Genomic DNA, 27,737 nt, shown 5'->3' with positions numbered 1-27,737 from the left:
AGCTGCAGGCAGCGGAACCAGGCGGGCAAGGTTCAAGACGGAGAAGAGTTCATCTGTTGGTGACAAAAAAAAAGAAAAGTTTTTATTCCCAGTTTCCGTCTCCTGAGATGTAAACATCACGGTTCGTCATTTTAATAGAACGTCAAAACGCCACGCTGCGCAGCCCAACCACATGTCAGCGCATGTAAAAGCAAGAAAAAACATCGCCTATGTCAGAAAAGGTTGACACACACAGACGGCCGTCATTAATTGATTTCATCAAATGGCGGCAACAAAACAGCGTGCTGGACCAATGGCAGGCAGGCCAACCCTGGGCCCGAACCAGCGGAGATAGGCCGAGTTGATATGTTGATGTGATGTATCTTATGAGATATCTATTTGGCATCAGGAAATGAAAAGCAGCCAGTGACAGAGTGCCATGCACACACACTCTTCTGATAATAATCTCTCACTCGCCAGTCAATAAAGGAGTGAATGATGAATTAAAGGTCCAAACAAGGCGCTAATGACGGGACGACATGACAGCCGTGCACCCAGCCTGGCTATCTGCTTCACCATCTTCACTCTGTCCTGGCCGTGGCCATCTGCTTTGTCCTCAAACACCTTCCCGAACAGAGCCTTCTCAATAAATAATCAAACAAACCTCACGTCTGAAATCGATATTTTACTTTGCCACTGACAAAAATACAACAGGAGATTTCAATAGACTGGAGCCGCTTTCAAACAGGAGCGGGATTTGATTTATCTCACCAAGGTCTCTGGGCTCTAATGACTGGGGTTGCACAGAATAGTTCACGCCGTTGCTCCTCATTTATTCTGTCTCATACATTTGCTCGGGTATTGTTTAAGATGTGCAACTGCTGTTCCAGACAGGATCACCTCGCTAGAGTTCAATACAGAGATAAAAATAATCATCATTTTAGGTGTGTCAAACTCAAGGCCCAGGGGCCAGGTCCGGCCATCAGGGTCATTTTTTGTGGTCCACAAACATTGGCTTCAACTCAAATACGAATTTAGAATTCACTAGAAACCTAAAATGCATGTTTACATCATGATAGAATGCAGTTTAACTTCTTTTTTTTAAGATAGCGGTGATTAAAACAATGAATCTGGCAACTGGAAATGCAGATGAGAGTGAAACCATTGAAAACAAACGCGATGAAAGAACACGCTGCAGGGACTATGGTGAAAGACCACACACTTTTCAACATGACTGATAGAACAACTTCTATGTGCTGTGTGTGTAAAATGAGGACATTTTGAGCTTAAATTTTCACAACTACAACAGAGACTGATCACACAGTCTGTTCAAACCCTTGCTCCCTGTATAAACACTTCAATAAACATATTGTGCAGTGCACAGCTCACAGCCTCTGTCAGTTACACTTTGGGCTGCATCATGGTCCTCTCCAGTGGGAGGACATTGATGATGACTGGAATATCATATTCAGACAGGATTTGAGTGCATTGTTTAAGTGAAACTAGGTCATATTCATATACTTACATGCAAAACAGGGTGGTTACCATGATGATGTCAGCACTTGTCATCGAGTTTGTGCTGTTTCTCCAATGTTAGAAATGAAACTTTCTGTCTCCATTTCTGACAGCTATGGTTCAGATTTCATACACAGGAAAGAAATGAAGCTTTTCTATCTGGTGGAAGGCAAGTGAGGATATCCACGGCAACATCGAACCGTAAACAGATTTCCTACATCATGAAACTGAAAACCATCAATACTGTGCAAAAAGTAAATAATGTGTCCATTCTGCCAACGTCCTTAAACAGCAGCTATTGCGGAATATGGTATGGGTTAGATAGAGAAAATAATTGTCCTCTATTGGTGTGTTTGGAGGGAAAAGGGGACCAGCATGAGTGTGAGCTGAAGTCCAGAGCCTGGGCAGCATCACACGGTCTCATTAAACAGTGAAGCTTTCACAGACTGACTGGTGAGACCGTAAAGATCACAGCCAGTTCCCCCGTCTCTGTCGCGCTGCCTTTCCTAAAAAACATCAGATCAGAATTTGGCCCTTGGTATTGCATCTGTAAAGCCTGCTCTCTTTTGTTGATCTAGTCTTTGGCTAGTTAGGAGATATACTGGCAACATGAAAACGGCATTCAAGCATAGAAGATGGCAGTGCATTAAGAAGCATTTTAACACTCCACCTGGGGCAACAGAAAGCTTTTCCTGAGATGAAGGTAAGACCAAAGCAATTCATTTGACTTCAGTCTGCTAAATTATGATAATGGCTGACCTGCCTGCGCGACTCCAGCAGCTCTTTATTAAGCGCGGCAGTGTTTTAGTGCGATTAGAATGTTAAGTCCTGCCCTTTACCAGAAATAACAAGCATTTGACTGGATTCACTTAATGTCCAAGCGCGGCGCCGCGCACGGGCGCGCGAGCGCCAAAAGTGCAGCGCTCTCCATTTTCCGATCGGCGGCTGGTCAGCAGCTCTTTTATGAACGACTCTATAATCAGAGGAACACCACGCAACTAATTACTTAATTGGAGCAAGGTCTTTAAAATGAAAATGATGTAATCGGGATCCAGGAAACGGGCTCCATTTTCACGCAGGCTAATGCAACAGACACACACACACACACACACACCTCCTGACCTATGCTCCGCCTGACATCCAGCCATCAAACCACAGGCCGCCTGTAATTGATTCTCCTGTTACACTGCGAGAGCTGACAGGGCGTGCGTCCTCGCGTGTGCGTGACCGGAAAAGTCTGGGCCAAAAACTCCTGTTTGTGTGGCCGGCTAGTACCAGCTACACAAGTAAAGGTCAGCGCTGCACTCGCGTGTGTGTGTGTGTGTTAGTAATAATTAATTAGGCAAAAAACATCCTCTTCTTGTCGCCTGACCTCAGCTGTAGACGAATAACCTTGCTGCCCCGTAATGTATCACCACTTCCTCTTTCCACTTGGCCTTAGTGGAGGGAATCATAAAAAATGGCTAAACAAGAGCGACATCACCATTTGCATCTAAATCCAGCAGAATTATTTTTCATGAACCAAATTACAGGATGGAAATGCATGAGTAGCAGCCAGTTAAATGAGCCGTCAGTCCTGATCTGTTGGATTTCTGTCAGCTGCACTTCACCGCCGCCCCTTCGCTCACATTCCTTCGCTCTCCTCAGGTGCCCACAGAAACGCGGTGAGAGAAGCCAAAATGGAAGCCTGTTAGAGGCTCCTTTTAAAGATAATAACGCTCAAAACATTGCACTCCCCATCACAACGGGATGCCACTCGGGAAGAGCAGAGTTTTAGGTTTTTCAAAATGACATGATCTGCAACCAAAATAGATGAGTTCGGAACTTTGCACCACTTTTCTTCTTCATATTTCTGAACATCCAGCAAACAGACGTGGACGTTGAGCCATAAAATATCTTGCATTCCTACCCCTTTCCATTGTTTAATTGGGCTAAAGTGTTTCATTTTATGAAATAACATTTCATATAAATTCATGTAAAAAATTAAGAATAGATAAGTTAAGTAACTGGATAAGCAGTTATCCAATTGGTTTCTAGAATCATACATTTCTTGAACCCCCATCATTTAGTTTGAATTGTGCACTGCCTTTTAAAAGTCATTTTTAAATGCTTCTTAAAAAGTGAAAATGACTCTCCAGCTAATTTCAAAATTGATGTAGCAAAGTAAACCAATAAATGCGGGAAAGGCTCGAGATTGGTTTGCTGCAACACATTCACTCGTATCAACCCTTGTTCTGTTAGACATGAAGTCGTGGTGTAAGAAAATACTGACATAATGAAATACTACTCAATACATGCTCAACACATGTACCAATATTTTTACTGAATATCGCAACACTTGTGTGATATTGTCTTGACATTTTTAGTCAGCTAGATAAATATTTTGTCATTTTTGTTAAAGTAGTAGTGTGAAATTTAACTCGAGGTCTAACTGGACTGATGTCATAAGAACAAACGCCCTGTCATGCACATAGTATTGTACTGCACTGCATCTGATTTACGCCCTTAAAATGATGGTTCTTGTTATAACATGTTGCTGAACTTATAGTTTTGCCATATATCTCAATGTATTGAACCACCACTCCTGTATCGGGACACACATCGCAAGATACCAGCCAATGCACAGCCCTTGTTACAAGTGTTTATTGCATATATTTCTGGTGTTTCTATCATTCTAAATGCTTAATAACAGATCTGTCAATAAAACAAATGTGAATCGTGGACTACATTAAATAAGTTTATTATTTTCTGCTTCTTTCTTTATGCAGATCTGGCACTAAACAGCCACTGAAAAGTTCAGACGACTGCAAAACGACTGTAGCGGAGTTTCTAGTAAAGAGAACTGATGTCATTTGTTGTGCGGTTATTGTATTTATTTTAATGAAATACCTGTTAAGTGGCAGGGCGGGAGACCAGAGTAGTGGCTTGTGTACCGTTTATGATACCGTTTGCTGATGTGGTTTTCATTAGCTGCTACGTGTCACCATGTTATATGACTTTTTTTTCTTCTCCTCACAAAACTGCATTGCCACTCTCTCCAACACACACACACACACACACTCCAAGTGACCTCTGCTGTCTCGCGACAGACTTTGCAGGGTGCAACACATGGCCGACGCCACCCATGATGCAAGCACTTTGACCTGCAACAGTCTGCGGGTGTGTCTAATCACCACAGTCTGACCACCCGGTTAGTGCACTACTGCTGTGCGTGATCCAGTCCAGACGTACATGTGAACCACGTGGACGCTCTGCTCGTACACGGACATGTTTTCAATTACAGATTTTATTGCCTGTGCAGATTAACATCCTCACTGGCAATGTATTTTAAGTTGGTGAAAGAAATGCATGGAAACCTCGTGCATTTTCTTGACTTAAAAAAAAAAAAACAGCTACGTTTTTTTTTTATATTGATGTAGGGGGGTAAAATGTTGCTTCCCACACACTCACACTTCATGTACTTTGAGTTGCTTATCTTGTCTTTACTTATTTTAATTTGGGGATAACATTTCTGTCAATAAAAAAGAAAGACTGATTTGTTTTGTTCTTCTTTTTTTCATGTCATGGCGATAAAAAAAAAAAAAAGATGCTAAAAAAACAGTGGCCATTCAAGTAAGAAAAAATAATACGATCAACTTTTTCAATAAAATAATAATATAATTTCAATTTGTTTAAAAAAAGAGAAAGAAATGTATTTTTTTATCATTACTTTTACATTTTTTGAGGGGAACACAAGACAATCCCTGGTGAAACAAACCAAACATCTTAAGTGAAGTACATTAAAACAGAAGCATTTGTTTGTCTATTTGCTGCAAATGTCACTTGATCAAGGACCAATTTGCGCGGCGAGTTAAGCATGTTTGTCTAACTATTCCAGCTGTTAATGGAGTAGCCGGGAAATGTGGAGGATAAATCAGCAGAGTGACTTTCGCTAAGATGCTGAACATACATCGCTCTGCTGGCAGCAGGTTAATTGATAAGGGTGACCCACGAAACGATTACCAATCACGGGGGTAAAAGGCTGCTGTCAATCATGTGTCCACTCCACCTGCTGTGGAGGGAGCGCCGACCTGCACGGCGGGACTCTGTGTCTGTGTGAGTTTGGTGGGAGAGATGGCGCAGCAGATTACAGAGGCAAACGTGCCATCTGAATGATATGATTCTGGGAGTGATGTCAAAGCAGCAGAGGGGGTGCACTGGGACAGGAGGTCAGCGAAGCACCAGGCTGGTCAATCTCAGACGGTTGGTGGCTGAGGGGAGGGGCAGAGGGGGGAGAAAAAAAATCAACTCTAAATTTGCAGTGATGAAAAATCAATAAAGCAGTAATTGCTTGGCTTATCACCGTGCAATGAAACAAATTGGAAAGAGAGGGAGACGCAAGAAGCGGGCTGGCGACCGTGCTGCACGCAGGGCTGTTTCTTTTTTTGGCTGCAGTGTTGGGAGCGGTGCAGAGAGAAGGGAAGAGTTTGGGCTTCACTGGGCCAAAGCGCGGGGAAAAAAAGGTCGCCTCGTGATAATTAAATCTTCTCACACTGATTTTCTGCCAAATTTATTTCCCCGGGGACCATAACTCTGATTCTGCGCTCACAAGCCTTGCATTACTAATCATTTCTACATGGGGGGAAACCACAAACCTGAATGAACCAGGAGGAAACAAAAAAGAGAGACGCTTACACTGGTGATTCATCTCTAATTCAATCATTACTCAGGCGAGACAAAAACATTTGCTGGATTTGTCTGTTTCACTTTTAGAGAGAAGCAGTAATTCCACTCTTCCAAAATGTTCCTGTAGGGCGCGACGGGGGGAAACTGCCTTTAATCCCTGCTACTGAGAGAGAGAAGTGTCGGTTCAATATTCCTCTGACTGCTGCTCGCATGATTGTGTTGAACATAATAACACAACAAATAAGGCCATTTATCTGAGGTAACGACAGGAGATGAAGCTAACTCCACAGATCAATGACAAATCAATACAAACTAGATTTTCTTACATCAAAATCACTGAGGCGGATCTTTCAGCGCTGCAGAGCAATAGAGCGCCTCCATCCTGACCCCGCCGCCCGGGCCTCAGAAAGGAAGTGGCAAAATGAGAGAAAAAAAAGAAAATCATGATTTGCTTAAAGGATGGCGAGGACTGTGATCCAGACCTTAAACTCTCACTAGTGATGAGAAGAAATCCGATAATGACAAGCATCTGATCGCTCATGTTCACCAGCAGTTGAATTTCGCTGCTTGTCCTTCAAGCCGGCAGCCTCGGTGGCGGCGTGCAGCAGGGTAGCGCAGCGCGCCACGCCACGCCACCGCACCAGTAATTAAAACATTTAAAGCAGAGCCAGCTCCCCTGTGCTCCCCGGGTGTGATGTGGGGGTCACGCGCCTGTAGATTCTAATTTGCGCACCATTTGTATTCATGACAGGCACGTGCTAAATATTTAACAGCAGCCCGGCAGGAGTTTTGTATTGTTCGGCTTTCCAGGTCAAATAATTTGATTTCAAGGCAGATTACATTAAGCGTCAATGTCCAAGCCTCCACTCTCACTTGGCTCTCATTTCCTGCCTTTTATTGCAACCAAGGAAGGCCGCGACTGGAGGGACGTGATTTTAGGACGACACAGGAACTTATGTGCAAATGGCTTTTTATTTTCAATTAGAAAAGTGATCGCATCGGTTATTATGAACGCACACACCTACGCTGCTGCTACTGGATGCAGGGATGCAAAAGATGAATTTGAGCTACAATGGAGTTGCTTGGTGAGAGCAACAGCTTGTCATCTTGTTGATGCCATCGTGTTTGTCTTCGTTGGATCAGCCATAATTTGAGCAAAGCGGTGTTCAGGCACACAGACGCTGCAGTCCTGGCACGGCTAGATCTGCTTTTCCATTTTCACTAAGTATCCTGTCATATTTCAAGGTGATGTCCGTCAGAAGAAAGTACGTGTTGACTCTACACTGTAAGTCGTGGAAGATAAGAGTGAATAACAATACAGTCACTTCACGACCAACCACGTACAGGTATTCTCGAAAAAGCAAACCCTGGCAGTCCGGTTGCTGACAACCCCTTCTGACATGCACATTTAAAACAACTGAAACTCCTCAAAGGTTCAGCCCATCAAGAACACATTCTGAGAGCAGAGAGGACCTGTGTTTTGTGTGCCGTCATTACAGTAGCGCTCAGTGCCAAAACGCAAACCAGATGAGCAACTGTGACATTGAACTAAGGTTGCATGGATTTTTTTGTTCTTTGGCAAGACACTGAAAGCATGAGGAACAAAGCGTTTTTAATTTCTATATTTCACTTCCAACTCTGCTAAAATATGGATTATTTGAAGGACATTATATATGTGATTATATCGGTGGTCAAAGTATTTCCGTATCAATATATTCGCACCTCTACTTCTCAGTATAATAATTCCTGAACGCTGATCGCTGTAATAGAACAAGTTTCTCATGATTCAGAGTGAGTCAATCTGAAGCAGCTCCCTCAGAGGTAGCGAGATGAAGAGACAGCAGTGTTGCAGTGCGTGCTTCAGTTTAAGTCAGAACATGAGTCAAGGGCTATTTCTAATCCAAGTCTGACTAAAATGTGTGAGAACATTACACAGGCTGCTGCGTCCTACCAAACCAGCTAAAAAATGGTGGAAAAACAGAATATCAAAGTGAAGTGTCTCATTGAAAATGCATAAAATACTTCAAAGTTTTCAAAGACAACATCAGTTGGCGTCACTTTAGACTTATTACCGTGACATATTGCAGGTATTTGTACACAGTAATAGAAAGGTTAACAGACAAGCCAGAAAGCAACATCAAAGTCACCAAGGGAAAACACAGAAGTGACAAACGAAAGCCTGACTTAAAAGTAACGTTAACTCGTGCGGCCGTATTTCAATAGTGACTGCGGCGCTACTGATCTGAGGTGTGAGGAAGGTGATGGGACGTATCTACAGTCTTGGTGATGGAGACTTGGAGTAAAGTCACATTCTCTGTCTCAGGCCAGTGATTGACAACAGAGCTAGTTAAACAGTGATGAGGCGCTAATGGATGCTGGGTCGAGGAAGTGAGGAGGGTGGCGAGCGGGCTTGCAGCTGAATATTTAATGGTCATATAATTCCAGAACGCCAACACACACACACACACAGGCAGGCAGGTACACACCCACCTCATGACCTGTCCTACACATGGTTTAATAAGGGAAACAGTCCTTTCGTTTAACTGGCAAAAGAGCAAACGGTAGGTATATATTGCCCTAATGATATGGGTTAAAGAGCTTTTATATGTCTCATTAAAATATATGATCTCCCAATCTGGTGGTAGTTTGAGGTAATGAGGACAGAGTCGTATTCAGGGCAGGAATATCATCTTCAGACTGCAGTCGAATCCATCACATCATTTTGTTGGACGGAACTGTAACCGACTGCACTACAAACGAGATTTTATGTCAAATAGTTTGAACTACATTGAATTTTTGATGCAGTACAGTGAGTAAAAGTGATGTAGAGCTAAAACGCCAACATCTGATAAATAATTTAGTGGTAGATCACAATTTTTGGGTTACACTTTAGATTGTGGAACACAATAACTCATTCATATGAGTATTAGAAGCTTAATATCCAGTAAATAATCCCAATAAAGTACTGCTTAGAGTCAGGCCTGAGCATATTTTACCCTTGAATGGTCACTGAAAGCTTGCTCTGAACAACACAGTATTAACTAAGATGAACAGTAAATAAGAAAGTGCTTATTTTATTGATGGTAATATGTGTTCCCCAATACAAGCATGTGTGAGTTTTTACTTTGTCTTCTGCACAAACACAAGACCTGTGGCAACGTAGATGTGAACTGTACTGTAATGATATTAGCATAAAGAATGCAAGCAACAGACAACCTTCATATCAAATGCGTCTTTCCCCACCCAGCAGCATCATTTGGCGGAACCGAAGCACAGAGCAAAACACGTCTTTTAAGTGGAGCCTACTTTGTTAACTGATGACCACAGGGCTCGTTATTGATCTGCTCCGTGGCAGTAAACCCTGATAACAAAACCTCCCCTCGCACAGAAAACCCGCCACGGTGCGCTCCAATAATAGCTGCCATATCACAGCGTCCACATGAATCAGTGATGATTGCTAAACTACCACAGTGTGGGTCTATTTATGAAGGAAGAGTGTAGGTGGTGGTGGATTCACTTCTCTCCTTCATTCTATTCAAAGGTTTCTCATTTCACTCAACTTAGCAGTTCAAGTGCAAACTTTCTTCTTCTGGTGATCTCCAGCAGGCCCTGAGGGAATAAAAAGACCCCTCCTGATCTGCTGTTTAGTAGCAGCAGTGGACCACCTCCGACTATCTGCTCGTGCTGGGAGGAAGGGCAGAGGAGCATGGAGATGGTTGACTCTGCTCAGTGAAGTGCGGGAGATGTGTGTGTGTGTGTGTGTGTGTGTGTGTGCTGAGCAACGTCGTCCCTGTAAAGTCAGCAGAGCGACACAGATTCATGTGGACGCTCCTCAGGGTCAGTACCTGCACAGCATGCTGGACTGCTCCATTCTGCACCACAATCAAACGTACTTTCTTCCATACACAGCAGGACGGCTTGAGCAGAGCATGAAGAGTCTTTGAGCTGAGGGGCAGAGGATTCGACTGATTCTACAAGAGGCAACCTGCAGTGTGAACTTTGCCTAATTGACTTGAAGCCATGTTCACTGGAAGCCTGTTTCAGAGAGGATGAAAAGGCCAAGGAAACTGATCCTTTTGACTGAAAAGCAACTTTGTTATTGTAATATATTGAGACAAAAAATGGAAGTGGCAATTACAGAAGACGCAGAGAAGAAAATATACTCATCAGGGCGGGAGACAAACGTCAGAGTGTGAGGCTAATTAGTTCTGATGGCTGGACTTTCATTTGGCTAAAAGGTCAGCAACTTTAAAGGTCACACTGGCACACGGCTTTATGTGAACAGAGCGAAGGAGAAGGCAACAAAAACACTTTGCCAGAACAATACTTTCACTCAACAAGCTTTAGCCGGCGCACAAGGACAAAAAAAAGAAAAAGATATTTATCTTCTTCAGTCTTTTACATTCAAGGTCAGGGGCTGATTCCAGTCTAGGCTGAAGGACCATGACCAGCATGTTTAAAACTCTTATTAACGCCAACAGATATTGCGTCAATATTCTTAATTTTAACAGCAAATAATAATGACCATGACGCAGCCAAGGATATTACTCTTCACCTCTTGCTCAAAAGTGTGTCTTTTTTTTTTAATGTGCATTAAAAAGTGCCAGCTTACCTTCCTCTAACTTCTGTCGGGCCTCCTCTTCCCTCTTTGCAACTGTGGCCTTCAGCACTTCATCTGTCTTTGCTGAGGAAAAAGAAAAAAAAAAAAAACACAAGTTAAAAATAAAATAAAACATTCAACCTCGAGGAACATATCATGGAATCTTTTCTTTAGTGTAGAGACCTGTCACCCCAGCATTGCTGTAAAAAGACGAAATAAAAGTGCACATCAATTGGTGCTTGATATATGTCTACATTGTTTTGAATGAACGCTGTGTAAAAATGACATCAAGTTGTAGTGATGTGAATAAGTACCGAGATCACAAACCCAAATCTGTACTACTTTTTCCTCCCACTGGTGCACAGTCACCCTTTATCTTCCAGCTCATGTTTAAGCCAAAGACTTCCTAAGAGGTGTTTACTGTCTCGCGATAATGAAAAGCTTAAGAGAAAGCGAGTCTGCAGGAGGAAACAGTCATCAGGGCGTTAAAGCATCGCTAAACATAAGCACTGTTGTCTCAGCTCCCCTTCTCCTCCGCCATTCCCCTTGAATAATCAAGATGTTAAGCCGCATTAAAAAATATAATGCCGTGTATGGCAGGACTATCAATACTGCCTGTAAATTAATTACATTTCCGTCGCGGCGCATCATTTATTTTGCAGCGTTAGGGCCTCGGTGGAGCCATTCGCCTTTATTGCTATTTCACTGCTTGATGAGTGAGCTATGTAAAATTGAGTCTCCAATATCATTACGCTTAATGAGTTTAAACTTTGAGAAGGGAGAAAAAAAAACAGAGAAGGAAAACGGATAAAGAGTGTGCGCAGGCGAGGAGGAAGGGGCGAAAGAGAAGAAACTGTTTTGGGGAAGTTGACACAATAAGAGAGTGGGTGTACGTTTGAGAGCGCATAAGGAATGTTTGTGTTAGGGCACAGTTGTGGGAGTCCGAATGCAGTTTGCTTCAGCACTTGAGATGATGTGTGTCTTATTGCTACAAACTGTGTTACATAAAAACATTACGCATGCACGGTTGTATACGTGCGTTTAGATGCAGGAGGCCACGGGTGATGCTCGTCTCTCTGCGACTGCTCTGCTGTTTTTGTTCAGTAATTGGCGTAGACAAAGAAGCCGTCACACTGCTGTTACGGCTGGTTAAGTCTGGAGGTTACGCATCTTAACTAACAATGACTCTACATGGATGAGCGAACCTTCCTTTACCTCCCTCGGCAAGTATGTGAGCACTTGTTTATGTGTGTGGGAATAGCGAATAAACAGACGTAGACTCCTTAGTCATGACTAAATCATTGTATTTATCACAGCTGATTTTATTTTAGGGATGTGATGTATTTATCCAAGAATTGACTTTGGTTTTTCATGAGGCCAATTTTTGGGATATGGTGTCTTGCGGCACATTATGAAGTGCATAAATGTTTTACTAGAGAGATTTACTTTCAGCTCACCTCAAGACCTTTGAAAACGTTGAGCAAAATAATATTGATTTTTTAAAATTTTTTTATGGATACAGAAATCCCACTGCTGAGCCACATTCGCACAAAATGTAACAGACATGTAACAACTTTGTGACAACATGTAACGACAAATATCATGTGATAAGTGTCGCTTGCAACATGCTGAAGCAGCGACCCTGTCACCCCAAACCGACCCCATCCCCTGCTTCCGTATTGCAACACAACATTGTCTCGAGCATTGATGCCAAAAGTGTGTTTGGCATCAACGTTGTGTAACAGCATTATTGATGCATCACCACACCGAACATCATACAAATTATTGAGCAACTTTAACAAGGTGAAAGAAAACGACCATTACTACATGTCCGCAGTACCTAAAAAATAATACAGGTTAAGTTAGAGGACACTGACTGGCGGCGAATGATTTTTTTAACCATAAATAATGCAGCAAAAATCGTAATTGTTTGTAACGAAAATACAATCAAACGTTGACTCGTCACTATGAGGAAAATACAAAGATAGTCACGTCTGTTTGACACATCACGCATCTCTCGTTGTTGTCTGCCGGAACAATTGATATTTGTGTGAAACATCTGTATATGTATTTATTTTTTGATTCTTTTTTGAAGAGTGCATCTAAGCGAACTGTTTTTCCACACTTTGCTGGGGGCGATCAAGAGGCAGGTATTGGAGTAGCGCTGAAGCGGGAGGGGAAACATAAGATGGAGACAGGAAGAAAAAGAGCAACGCAGATAGACGGGAGCGGTGTAGGAAAAAGGAAGAACTGACGGCTTGGAGAAACAAGCCGAGGTAAGAGACGCCGCCACACAAACAACGCCAGCGATTTGTCGCTGCTGTTTGTACGCATGTTTATCCTCCAACTCCATCCCTTTATCCCCCCTCCAAAGCGCTCTCTCTTATCCTCTGCGCTCTCCTTGTGTTTTGCCCTCTCCTACCCCTCCTTGTTTTTATGCTTTCTCTTCCTCCTCTTGCTCATCTCTCCAGTACACTGTGCCTGGGGGCAATAGCAGCAAATCAAACTGTTTATCCATCGCTCATCAGTGCTCTGCCTCATGGGGCTCCTGCCCCCTCAAAACAATGAAAGTCAGCCTGAGCAGTGAGACAGGGATGCGATTTAATTACATCAATAAAGGGAAAGGTAAAATAGAAAAAAAAATATCGACACATTCCACTGTACACTGCATTTCTTTAAATATCTGTAAAATACAATTAGAATCTTGTAATACAATACTATAAACAATGAAAGTGAAATTGGGAGTAAGTGTGGATTTAGGCATGTCATTTCATATTTGTGACTGACCTCATCCATGTCTAAGAACCTCAGAAGAACAAAAGAAGTTCTGACGGAGGCACGATGAGAGAGCATCCCTGCGCACAAATCTGTCCCTCATAATTCAGTGAGAGGAAACCTGAAACACTGGCTAAAGAACTGAGAAGTTTCATCACAAATGGAAGTTTAAACTGGAAAAACAGCTGAAAGTTCTCATGCCATTTTTCATCACGTTCTTCATCGACTGGCTCCTCATCTGCAGCAGGCAGATGATCTAGACCAATATGAGTACTGTCAAGCATTAAAACATATACTGGCTTGTACTACTCTCGTGTGATGTCGATCCCTTCCCCTACCTGCAGTTCATATTGGAATCCTATACACCACCTTAAAAGGCGTCGAGAAATGCACTAAAACGGGTTCCTTCGTGGTCGATAAGTGGATTCAATTTATTACCGAATAATTCCTCCACCGACTTCCTCTACGGCCGGTAATAAACGGCCGGTTGAAGAAGGACTCTTTCACTTCATTTAGACTTCGTTCGGCGCTGGCTGCAGGGGAGGAAGGGAGGAGGAGGGATGGCAGCGAGGAGCGGGTGCGGGGGGTTGTCAGAGAAATCACATTGTGATTATGAGTGTAATTGCAGCTCAGGGGCCCAGGGGCCATGTAGCTCTGATGCCACTAGAAGATGTTTTATGCACCAGGATCCAGAGGAAGAAAGTGAAAGAGAGAGAGTGGGAGGGAGCGGCAGTCTGCCAGGATGTTTGATTTTTTTAGATTCCAAATCTCCTCTTCCATCTCTTCTCCTCTGTCTCCTTTCTTTTCTCTTTTCACTTGTCTCCTCTTCTCTTTACCCACTTCTCTCTTTTCTCCTGTCTTCTCTTGGCAGGATTAGCCGGGTCTCGTTAGAGGGGAAATGTAATAATGCTCCCACCAGGTGGAATCGGGCCCGCTCCATTATCAGCCGGGAGATGGATGGGCCGTGTAGGGCTGGCGGGGGCCAAGCGCGCACACAATTTAGATTCAATAAACTGGCAAAGCAAGACCCCCAATCTGATTTATCTCTTACACGCCGCCAATGCTTGCTGCGACGATGCTGATTCCCTATTACAGCACAGAGACGGACTATTCATCGGATGTAAGGCACGGCAGTCGGAGAGGCTTGTCGGGCCCTGGGGACGGCACCGAGGCAGATACAACACAGGGTTAATGCGTTTACACACTGATAAGCAATTAAATGTAAGGCTGAGGTGAGTTATAGAGTTATTAGCCGCAGATTGGAGGCAGAAAAACACGAATGGAGGGTGGGAAAAAAAAAGGAGGAGAGATGTTATTTAACACAGGAGAGTGTGGTTGCTCGAGCCTGAGGCCCAGTACAGTAAGTATTAGAAATAAAAAAGGCGATCATATTATAAAGTTCGCGAGGTGAGCGAAAACATAAGAACAGCTGTCTGCCCACGTTGCTCGATACACTCAATAGAAGGCTCACAAACCAGCACGCTGAAGACAGAGGTCAGTGCAGGAGTCAGACTCTGGGCTTGTGTGCACCCAAGTACCAGCGTCAATTTGAGGAATTCTGGGTGCATGTTCCTCCCTATATTCACACCGCAGAAGGAAGTGATCCCTGTGAAGCAGCGAGGAACCATTTAGGCTTTTGCTTTATACGAACTTTCAGCTGGGACATGTGATTCAAGCTGTTGACCTTTCCTTTTATGGCATTAACCTGCAGATGGCCTTGGCTTTTTGAGGGCGGCCATCTCGCTTGAACAATTTAGGGTTCGGTGTGTGACGAGCAGACGTGTCATTCCATCCAACCACCAATCAAAGCGAATCTGAATGTCAGCGGGAGAAGAGGTGTGATAAATCAGCCATACCGCCAATGACAAACAGAATATTAGAGGCAGCGGCGAAACATTGGAAAAATGTCCCTTTCAATAAGTTGAGCACTTTACAGTGAGCCTCGGCAGGCAGGACTCGGACCAACACTAAATGTCAGAGAGACAGGACGGAAAAAAAAAAAGCAAGCACAACTTATATTTGACGGTGGACAGATGGGCAGGTGCACACAAATGACAATGAAAAATAGTCATAAATAAAAACACTCAGAGCTTTAAACAGAACAACACAAAATGAAAATGAGACTGACAACTGGGAAATAAAAACAGTAATGTAAGTAACAATGCTAAACCCACAAGCTGAGCGTAAGGCACTCATTTTGCTCAAACATAGCTAAATTTACACTTCAAATACACCATATATCTGGCTGTTAAAATAAGCTCTATGCATAAATTCTACAGAACAATTCCCTTTACTGGTCCATTTTATTGTCCTACCAGCTTCGAAATGGGTATCAAAAGAAACATGTCTAACTGAGGTGAAAGAAGGTGCAATGTAAGTCACTGGTCAACAGTATTCAGAGCAAATAAGGAAAAGCTCTGTCAGGGCTACATTTGAATCCATAACAAAACAAATGCAATGAATTCATAATTGAAACTGACAAAATCCTTTCTCCAAATCCCCTGAATCAAGTATGGCAAAACAGATGCATCTATCAGACAAGATCATTTATTCAATGTCTAGACCCTACATACATTTATTTAGGTGCAATGTTTGTTTCAAAAAATCAGGGCAGAAATCGCAGTGACCACTAGGTGGCACATGACACAGATCAGATGAATGTGAAGCACCAGTCTGCCAACAGTGATTCTGCATGGGATACTTTGAATAAAAGAAATTAAAATCATGGTTTTACCCGTGCACATTGAGCCACTTTAAATAATTTGGGAAATGCAGTTCATTCAGTCATCATTTTTTATTCATCATTAAAAACATGGTACTCTGTGTATGAACAAACAATAATTACTGGCATTTTCAAAAATACTTTCAAGCAGTGACTACTTTTAGCTTGAGGAGCATCAAATCATGTGGTGGTTTCAGAGGTTACAGTTCCAGCACTATATTAGAAATGTTGCCTGATGTGAAGGACAGTACGGTAAGGGTTCAACATGTATTTTCAAATCTTCCTCCGATGAAAGTTTCAACTCATGCAGCTAATTCATGAAGCTGTACTACGAGGGGTGGACAGTCATTTTTTTCTGCAGGCAAACTGTTCTTAAAAAACAAATTAAAAGGTTGAGCCACATATTGCAATAAGCAAAGTTGCAGATTTATTCTGGTCTACACAGTAAACAAGCTATTCTCATTTTGACTAACTGGTGGTCATTGAATATGAGGCCCAAAGAAAGCAGGCATATCGATAAGACGAACAAATCGATTGGGCAGTGGAGTCTTCACAACACATGTGGGTGGTTGAGGTCTGATACCGAGACCAGCCCTTTATACTGACAGTCATTCCCCCGACTCTGAGGCTTAAGTCCACTGCTGAGTCCTCTGAGATGGAGGCCCATGACCCTGGGCCAGGGAGAGGAACACCAGAGAAAGTGGGGTGCAAAGGAGGCCTCCAGCAGTCGAGCAGATCAGAGAGGGAAGTTTCAAGGACTGTGCACCGCCATCGGCTGCACGCTCACACACTAACACACCTGAGGAACACAGACACGCACGCACGCACGCACGCACGCGCGCGCGCGCACGCGCGCGCACACACACACACACACACACACACACACACACACACACACACACACACACACACACACACACACACACACACACACACACACACACACACACACACACACACACACACACACACACACACACACACACACACACACACACACACACACACACACACACACACACACACACACACACAACCCTGAGGGAGAGGCTCTCAACAAAGCCTTAATAATGCTGCCACAAGGTCAAACAGAGTTCAGCCTTTAAAATCTATATTGAAAAAGTATAGTTCATTACATGGTATATTAGTTAGTATCATGGAAAGGCTTTCTCGCATGCAGCTGAATAAAGGCAGTCTTGAAGTTCCTCTGGACTAAGACGAGTGCACATGGCAGGTCTTGAGAGAGCAATCAGACCAAATCCATAATGCAGGGATCACACAGTGAAATATTAAGCATCCTGGGGCCGCGGAATGACTTCTCACCCTCAACTTCAACCTTGTCATGTCACCACACGCCACTGTCCTTTTCTTGGCCTTACTTTTTCTTTTTTTTTTTTCCTCACACCTTGAACAAGGAGTTTCAATGCTTGTTATAAACCCTGACAGGTAGGATTTTAGTCGACTCAACAGCTCATCTGTTTCAAACTTCAGACAAAAATCTCAATTCATTTGTAAAACTGATTGGTAAGCAGCACATGAATATTTTGATGATCAAGGGGTTACACTTCGGAAGCCTCCATGCCGGCAATTACGAGTACAAACCATATTTATTTCATTGTTTAATAAGCCTTTAAGAAAACCCTTTTCCCAGGGTCACACTTCTGTTCACATGACATAACAGTTTCACCGTTTTTATCATGGTAAACGTCTTCTGGCACAAGCTTCAACGCAGAACATTCACCTGTCAACATAGGCTTGAAACAAATTCACAACACTGCCGAGGCCAGTGTGGCGCTCAGTCCTCTATATGAAGTGAATAAGGCAGGACACCGAATACTGCGATGGGTGGTTTGGTGACACCACTTATCACACACCAGCCTGCTCTGATTCCTCCATCTGCAAAGTGTGTGAGTGTGTGTAAATGCCATTTCAATTTTACACACGCAAGTCCACAAAAAGAACTGATTGTTGCATTTCTCAGGCGAAACATATCTGTGTGGCCCCTCATGTTAAGCAAGCGAATACAATTGATCGAATGTGATTTTACGAATTTTGGTATTAGCATCAATGACCAATAATAAAGGAAACATGCAAGCTCATCCCGTACTCAACAGTATCTAAAAAAAAAAGTGCAGTCACCACCATATAAATGAATACATTTGGCAATCGTTTAATAGATGAACGATGACTAAAGCCAAAAAAATGTCACATCAAGAGAGAACATAAGGTCACATGTTCACCCTTCAACTGGTGTTTATTCCACTACATCAATTGCCACAAAAATCTGAGATCCCGCCGCCAGCTGTTGCCTGACTCTGATGTTTCGCTGTGTGTCTTCTCATCCGACTGTGTTCAGGCACCGGTTGCTAAGTCTCTGCGGTGAGACGCTTACTTGGATTTGTGGAGCTTTTTCAAAGTGCAGGCTTAAAATCCGGCCTACCAGCACGCATGCCTGTTGGTGCTGTTCCTTATAAAGGAGGGTTGGGGAACATTTAAAAGACAGGCCACGCAACATAGAGAACTACAGACAAGAGGGAAGCTAGTGGCCCAACTCTGCCTCATAACCCAAACACATGCTTAGGTCTGTTAATGTCCCATGTGCATTCTCATGTGACATTCACAATCTCATAGGCCATGACATCACCGGGTAGTGTTAGTGATCCCGTTGTTGTTGAACTTTAAATAAGTAATGAAATTAGTTTCAATCCAGCTATATATATATTTTAAGTTATGGTGGGCCACATAAGACGACTCGGTGGGATGGATTTGGCCCTTGAGCCTTACGTTTGGCCACAATACAAACTAGTCATTAGTGAAAGGGAAATAGTAATTAATTGAGAAAAAGCGGTTGATATGTGTTTAAACCATGGAAACACGTCTGACCGTCTCTGTAGGTGTATATAAGTGCTCATTTATTTGAGGGTGACGGCCCTTGCGCACACAGTTGAATGGTGCAGAATGGGCTCAGATTAGGCCGCGGGAAGCCTGTTGGATGCCATTGTGATGGCAAACCACTGAGTGCGTGTCTCATGATTGTGTAGTGGTGGTGTCAGTGGGGGAGATCGAAGCAAGTCTATTAGGACCCCCGCACATGAAAGGTAAACTCGAGCCGCTAGACACAATAATGTCACAACGAGCTGGAGAAGGGCGGCCACTTAGAAAAGAAAAGCAGGAGAGCCAGGACACTGGCACCGTCAATAGGGCTCAACAAACACACGTCTCCGAATAGAAGCCGCTCAAACTTGGTGGTCTCAGCAGCTCCTCGGCCGGCTCTCTGTAGTGCGGACTTCACGGATGACGAGCCACATATACGTGTGATACTCGCCAAGAAACACGTACATTTCACATCTCACGGATTTGGCCGATTGTCGGGATCAGTTTGTCTTGACATCTGCGTTGCACATCTGTCTTCATTTCATCTTTTATTTGTCTCTTTGTGTCAGTGTGAGCCTCTGTGTGTGCCAGTAGCAGCGTACCACTGCCTTTGAATGCTTCTGCCGCCCTGCCTTCAAGTGTGTTAATGTGTCTAGCGCTTAGTCAGCGACGCGGCGTGCATTTCTTTATCTGTACCCAGGGCTGTCCATATGTCTACACACATTAATATCTTGGCCCGTTTATTTGAACGTAAACAAACTGGTAAACACTACGGGACTTAGGGGAAAAACTTCATATAATGAGGTGGAAACCGGGATGTGAATCTGTGAGAGAGTCTGACGACCAGGGGAAGGATTTGAAAGCAGATTAAAAAGGTGTACAACAAAGAAAACACAAGTGCGGGGAAATTCTGAATGAATGCCACAGTGAAATGAGTGAAGGAAGCTGAGCGGGTGGGACAGGGTGAGATGGGGATAGAGGTCCCACCAATGACGGCCCCTCCTCGATAGCAGCCCACCCGTCTGCCTTCCTTCCTTCTCATCTCTTAATACTTATTTTCATCACTTTGCTTAAAATATTGATAATCAATTAGCGCTACGTCTGTTTTGCTACAGAATCTGTGTCACGGTCTATCACTCTGTCAGAGCCAATTCACTCCTCATTCAAAGTTCATTTTTCCTTGGCGGCTCTGTGCCTTTGGAGGAGTCATTACGCGGTGAACATAGCCCGGGGTGCAATCACCTATTCTCTTTCATTACTGGGGAGATGGAGAAGGTGAGAGAGATTATTAGAACTTTGGAATGATCACAAAGCTCCACGCCGCCTGTCAGATCCCCCCTACGTGTAATTCATCTGGCCCACTACACCACCCCACCATCTCACACCCCCTTTATCCCTCCATCCCTCCTCCCCGCAGCCTCAGCCAGGGGTTTGGCCACAGACATTATTCATGAACATCTGCAGCGTGCTGAATATTCCACAGACTCTGCAGTGATGAAAAGGGGGCTGCCCCTTTGACTTGAAAATTAACATGCCAGCACAGAGATTATGGACAAGCTATTTCATTCCAAGCCGAGCCGGGACACGCTGGGAACAGCCTCGCTACCGGCCCAAGCGGCCCGGTGAGGTAAAATATCATCTTTGAATTGGTTAGGTGTCCATTTTTTAGCTGACAGCATAAATGTCGTGTAACAGAATGTAATTTATTCCAGGAAGAATGAGACCATGGGGCAGCAACATGAAACATTGCCTTGTCAAGGTACGATGAGGCCGGGTGGGCGGGACTTAATACAGACCAAGTTTGAGATGGTGAGTGACGGTGCAGGACAAGATGAGTCAAGAAAAGTTTCATCAGCAAGATAAGCAAATATTACGACAATTTTAGCTCGTCCACTAGCCTTCATTCAGCAAGTCCAGTGATTTCCAGAGAAGCTTTTTTTAAAAACCACAGAAACTATATGATATGCTGTTCCTATTCACAGATGATCGTCCCCTGCAGAGCCCGAGGGTTAAAGCCGAGGGCCTTGAAGTGGAAGGGTGACATGTCCAGGCTGACCAACCTCACGCTCAAGAATAGCCTGATATGGCTGAAGATCCACGAGAACTGGTGGACAGACACATTCTCCAAAGCAAATGCCTAAAGCTGGAGCCATACAGTCCTGTAGTTCTTATTTGAAGGGCCACCAGGCTCTAGAAACGGCAACCACCTTCATAGCTATTGAGTAACTGAAAGCCAAACCAATCTCAGACTAAATTCTGAAATAACAAATGATAAATTATGAGGGTTAAACTTCAGATCAGTGAACGTATATTACTACACATACTCATATTCATATGTGTATTAGCAGCATATCAGCCACTTGATAACAGAGCTGTAATAACTCGCCCTGGCAAAAGAACAAAATAATTACATCACTTACACTTCATTAAACACATTTGTTCCATTTTTCAAGTGAAAGCACGGGTCAAGACGGGTCATGTGATCGTAAAACATATTTTAGAAAAGGCAACCTGACTGTAGTAGAGATCACATTTTACACTGTAATACACACCCCCAGTAAACGCCATGCATAATTAACATGATTCGAAAGTTTTAAGGTATTTGACACAGTTTCACAAAGTGAAAAGCACAGCAAAATCCGCAAGACCTTCATGAAGAAATCAGCTCCATCAAGCTGTTAGCAATTACCTATTAAACCCAAGATGAGAAAAGTTTGATAGAATTACAGGTGAATGAGCCATGCAGCAGAAATAAACAAGAGCAATTCCCAGTCTGTGGATGAAGTGAATTAGCTCCGACGAACTGCGATCACGAGGATCAGCCAAAATAACAACATCCTCATACGCGTGGTGGGAATATTGAATCAAGTGACTGGGACGAGCGACTGAAGCATACGTGGCGATATTAAGAAGCCATTTATTGGAGCAGGCGGGGAGGACTTTAAAATTGATTAGTGGTTAAAGGGGGGAAAAGATGAACCACATGTTGAGTTCTAAACCTGATGAAATATTAATTTGGGTGGAGCAGTTAGTTTGCTGGTCCGGCATAAAGATGGGTGCGGTTTGACGTCATCAGCCCAGGGCAACACTCCTGTGGTTCCAAGTTAGTCCTTTACACTGTGATGAAATGGTGACGGTAACTCAACCTCAATGATGGGAACAAACACCATTCCGCTGGACAAAACTAATGACTAAATAGAAATGAACAGAACCAAGACAGCAGTTAAGTGTCAATTTTATTCCCAAAACATGATTGTTTCCCAAAAAATGAAGGTCAGTGGCAACTCATTATTACCCTGTTCCTACTCACCGAAATATGATGCTTCTTGAATTAGAATTAGAAAATAAAGGCTCATGCTAAACATAATTCCATTCACTCACGCTTTCTTTTTTCTAATTTGTGGCAGCTTTGACATGCGTATGAGTTCAGCCCCTCCATCGTCCCTACTGCTGTTCCAACCTAAAACTTCAGTGACCTGGTGTTTCCCCAAGACTTTCTATTTCATCTCACACTTGCCAAGGGGAGGCGAGGGTAAGGAGAGTAACAAACATGTGAAGACAAATCCATCGCTTGTGCAAGAGAGAAAGGATTGGTGGCATAAAAGAAGCCTTAGTAGCTCTGTTTTCACCATTAAGTTTGGGCTGCTTTATCCATCAGCTCCCTCATGCCTCCATCTTCATGCTTGTTTTTTCTTCTATTTCAATTTACAGGATTTATTACTGTGCGTTTCACAGCGAAGAGGATGAGGCATGGAATTAATCTTTATCCTGGTTTTGTGAGGATTCCTCCTCCGTGACAATATGTGTCAGTAATTAGGCGGCAAGTTTGGATGGAGGCTTTTCGATGGAGGCATCCGTTTGCCAACTTTTGCCTTTTGTTTTCGCTGCACAATGCCGCCCACTTGCCCTCTGTGTTGCTCGGCCTGCTTAGTCTCGCTGCACCCCTCCTCACACCCACATGCGGTATTACACAATCTACCCAAATGTGCTTCACACTTAAACCCCATTACATCTCCCCCGTTGTTTTCATTAATGCAATAAGAACAACCGCTTGTTTAATGAGAACTTGGTGAGCTTCTTGACTCAACTCTCCTCAAGTGGATCAGTACATGTTGGACAGCAGGGTGGATTGGTCGCTTCCAACCCTCAAGTGTTTGTAGGCAGAGAGGCTTATCAGGTTTCCTAATTTGAGTTGCAACAAGAAAGACGGGTCACTTGACACGAAACCCACAAGAGAGATTCTGGAAGTCAACTTTTGACATACAAAATCTGGAGAGAAAACACAGTGATGGCAGAAGTTTTGGGAGAGGGTGGTGGTAATTTAGGACTGGGAGACCATTAGGAGACCTTACCCTGCAGGACTGTCTCAGTTCAAAGACAGAAAAGTTCATGAAAGACAAGACTAATTGTGAGCAATGACACAAGGGTCATTTCTAAGTGAGGTGTCAAAGGGCAGGGGGATTGAATACTACAAAATAACTCAACATTGTTTGGAACTCAAGAATAACGTTGTGAGATTCACTTCAAAAACCACTAAATGATTTATTGTACTGTGTATTTACATTTTAATTTTGAACAAACCTTCATGACTGGCATGTGACAATGACAAAAATAACTACCCAGAGACTCCGCAGCATCGCGGTTTGCGTCTGTCAATGAGACTTGCCAAATGACTGATTTACAAGTAACAGCAGGTCCAAGTTCAAGCAGATTTCATAGATTTGACCAAAGGGAAACACAATGAACACACTAAAGACAGCTCCATTAGAGCCATTGCAACCACCTTCATAAATACAGGACAAGCATTGGTAAACGCATGCACTCACAGGCCCTTGCTTTCAGAAGGCTTTGTCTTTGTTACAATGCAGCGTGGAGGCCAACCCTCCACACCCATGAAATGACAGGGGTGAGCTTCTGGGAGTTGTCTATGGATGAAGACAGCCCTATAATTCGTGTTGACAAGACTTTTAACAACAAACATGCAATAACAGCCTTAAAGAGCATCAGGAAAGCGATTAGCCGTGTGCGTGCATGTGTCCGGCAGCAAGCCCCAAATGTGGAGCAGATAAGAAGCAGGCTGGAGCAGGAAAGCTAATTTGGGTTGTTGTTATGACTGCCGTGCTGTCAGGCCTACGTCAACGCATGTAGTGTTTGAAGGCTAAAACAAACGTGTCCAGGGCTGAAGGTAAGGCCTGGGTTGGATTCATGATTCGTATTAAAGCAATATCACATCCTGAAAAAGGGGGAAATGGCCCACTGATCCCAGCAGGAGGAGCAAGTTACGGACTCAGCGCTTCAAATACGCAGCACGGTGCCACTTACCACAAAGTTAACAACATCAACTCTGGTTGTACTTTCATTGTGGCCAAATCTACTTACACCAGCAAATCCGGGGCTTACATTAAACAGAAATGAGCAGTGGATGCTGAAAGAATGGGCTTGCAGAGCTATTGTTTCCTTTCTTGGGGGAGAAAGATTCTAGGACACAAATATAGTCGTCGTCGGTCACCATCCTGAAGAGAAGGAGTTCAGAGGATTGGAGTTGAGCTAAGATGATTTGTCTGTCTTTTCTCCTATCAGATCATCTAAAATGTGGGTGATTACAACGGTAATCAGCTGCAAGCCCACATTGGCACAGTCTGCGCTCAAGAGATAAAGGCTGAGAGACAGAGTTGAGATTTGAGGGAGAGCGAGAGAAAGCAAATGTGAGACCTGTGAGACGAACAACAGAAGGGAAGAGAACAAGAAGGTGGTAGATTATTTCTCAATATTGTCACTTGCCAGAATGGCCATTTTTTTCCCCCCTGTAGTTTAGATTCTCCATCTGTCTCACATACAACATTTCTATTCAGAGATGTGTTTGTTCTTGGCCAAACAAATAGCTGACACTGCCTCATCAAAGCTGTGGATTGGCAGCCTGGGCCAAGTGGGGATGTTGACAAGCGAGGACAGTGAAAGCAGAGGAGGTATAGACAGAAGAGGAGGAAGCAAGACAGAACGAGAGACAACAGAAATCCCTTCTGTAATTCCCCAAACTGTAATCCATTGGGTTTAATGGCCTGTGTATGTTTGTGTATGAGAGTTGGGATTATACCTTTATCATCAATGTTCATCCCTGTCCTCACACTCCGTGGGTAAGTGAGTGTGTGTGTGTGTGTCAGGAGCAAAGCCAGCTTGTATAGAAGTCCCGACAATGCTGGCTGAGGGATTTAAACTCTCGTTTCCCACCATACATCCACATATCCTGGCCAATTCAGAATAATGACTAGTCTATTCACTACAGCTGATCCCAGCGATTAGCCCTGATCTCCAGACACCCTCGCAGTACACAACACTTGGACTCCCCCAAACCGCTCCTACTGTTCAAACCGGCGATTCATTTTGTAAAAATTGAAGATCCTTTTGTTATCAAATGTCAATCTGGCTCTGTTGCAATTCATCCTCTCTCTGTGGCTGAACCAATGAACTGAAGATGTAGTGAGGACTTGGTGGATACACAAACTCTATCAACTCAATGTCAAAGGTCACTGCAGGTTTGGTACAATTCTTCATATTAAGTTAGGATTCGGAGGAATGTGACAATCTAAAAAGGATTTAGAGCTGAGCTGGTGTTGGATATGATTGCGCTCCATCACCGATAGACGAAGATGTTCTGCAGGTGTGTGTTGTTCATGATCAATTGGCGTACAAGTTGGCTGTTACTGAGGGGGTCTCTGAGCCCGGTTCTGCTGCACCTTCTCTTCCTCAGCTCAGACAAAGCTGACAAAGTACATCATGAGGCAGTACCACCTTTCTGCATTTTTAAATCGAATCACAGCACCTCTAAATATTGAGAGATCTTTTTCAATTGCTGTCCACTCAACCTATTGCCTTGAACGTGGCTGCTGCATCCTTGACTGTGAGAGCACCAACTGCCCAACAGGGGAGCAAGAAACCAAGCAAAGAAAGTCCATACGAAGTCAGTCAATATTCTCATTGACGGGCAATTACTTTTAATTGTTAACTTTTTTTTTTTTGTGGAGGAGCGAAGTTGAAGGTCAGGAAAAGCAATTTGACACTCAGAAATGACCATCAACACTAAGCATTCATGAAGCAATGAAAATAAGAGAGAAACAAATGTGCATGTGTAAATGTGCCTCAGCATTTGTAAAGCACAGAAGTTTCTGTTTCCCTCTGGATTTGAACGAAAAGGAATCTAAAATGAAAGCAGGATGTTTAATATCATCTTTGGTTATCCAGGTGCTGATGGCTAAATGGTATGGAACAAGCTTGGACAAGAAACATGACCTGTAGTTACCTAAAACCAAAGATAGAGAGGTTTTCAAAGAGCATTTATTGGACAAGACCACATCAGGTACTACGATGGAGATCACCGCTTGGACGATCTTCTGATAGTTCTACTGGCTCTTGAGAGGTCCTGAATCATAAGAAAGACAGACTTGCCTCTGGTAATGTTTAATGTTTGAGACAGAAAAACACATTTTCACCATCAGCAGATATGGGTCTGGACATCTTTCTTTTAAGCCAACACTTACTAATTCATGCTTCAAACACACTCTCACCAATGTACATAAACTGAGCATGTGCCTCGCAGATGTAGCAGCCAGGAAAAAGGCCTTGTCTGTGTATATGAGGGAGAGCGACTGAGGGAAACACAGTGAGACAAGAAATACCTGAAGAATGACAATATATGAGGAGAGGAAAGAAGGGAAATTAAAGGACCATTAATTCTCTCTCTGCAGGGAAAGATGAAAGCAAAGTAATGCACTTTTGGATATTTATTTCTCACTAAACAGGCAGGCCTGGACCCTGGTCTTGGAGACAAGCATGGTCAAGGTCTGTTATGAAAATGCCTCTTAATGTTTGATGTACAAATTAGCCAGGTCGATCCAGACGTGGCCAATAGTGGAAATATAAACCAGTTCATTACTCTGCTCTCCTCTGGAGTGCTGGTGCGGATCGTGTGGGGAAGTTAACAATTCAGTCAGAATGAATTGAGCTCCAGTGTAAACTATCAACACCAATCTTAAAGACTGCTACAAACTCCAAGCCAGCACTTGGAGGTAAACAGCTTCAGACGGAATTCCAATCCTAATAGGACAGAAGAACGTTCTGGTCTTCATACTGAAGTGCATGACATATGAGCAACAAACCACAGACCTCCGCCATGAAACTCATAGCAGATGAATTTATAAAGGCACAAACATATAAACAAATCAATGAAACAACTTATATGACTTGTACTGAGACTGAGAATTGTACTGACTCACTGGGAAAGCTAAGGTCCCTGAACTGGACTTTTGGATCTCGGACAACTGGGATCAGAGTGCAGTGTTCTAAACCACGAGTGACGACAGCTTCAAGGGTCTAGTGGGTTAACCTGGCAACCATCATCCTGTTTTTTTATGAAACATTTTGTCACAATAATTTTGACCTATTTTTAGAGAGTCAAAGTTTTCTTGCTTTTGTTTTTTTATTTTTTTATTTCATACTTCCGTATGCAGCTGGGCTCCATCAAAGTGAATGCTGGTTCCTTCAAAACCTTGAGTCCAGATGGACCTACAATAAACCACGAATGTAATCATCTTTTCCTGGTCCTAACATTAA

The 27,737-nt window shown here is 43.3% G+C and overlaps 1 protein-coding gene and 1 long non-coding RNA gene across 3 annotated transcripts in view; one reads left to right on the top strand and one right to left on the bottom strand.

Annotated features, from left to right (window-relative positions):
* The window catches only part of rsrc1 (arginine/serine-rich coiled-coil 1), a 172,146-nt gene that overhangs the window by 10,811 nt on the left and 133,598 nt on the right, over positions 1-27,737 (bottom strand). For both annotated transcript variants that reach the window (XM_053872032.1, XM_053872033.1), the window contains exon 10: positions 10,772-10,843. In XM_053872032.1, the coding sequence (XP_053728007.1) occupies positions 10,772-10,843 (72 nt within the window). The remainder of the gene's footprint in view (positions 1-10,771; positions 10,844-27,737) is intronic.
* LOC128763341 (uncharacterized) lies at positions 8,406-10,833 on the top strand. The gene is made up of 3 exons (XR_008415636.1): positions 8,406-8,720; positions 9,763-9,996; positions 10,069-10,833. It is a non-coding gene; the product is annotated as an uncharacterized LOC128763341 (long non-coding RNA).

The sequence above is a fragment of the Synchiropus splendidus genome, chromosome 8, assembly GCF_027744825.2.
Source record: "Synchiropus splendidus isolate RoL2022-P1 chromosome 8, RoL_Sspl_1.0, whole genome shotgun sequence".
NCBI lineage: Eukaryota > Metazoa > Chordata > Actinopteri > Syngnathiformes > Callionymidae > Synchiropus > Synchiropus splendidus.
This window is presented reverse-complemented; position numbering and strand designations above follow the sequence as displayed.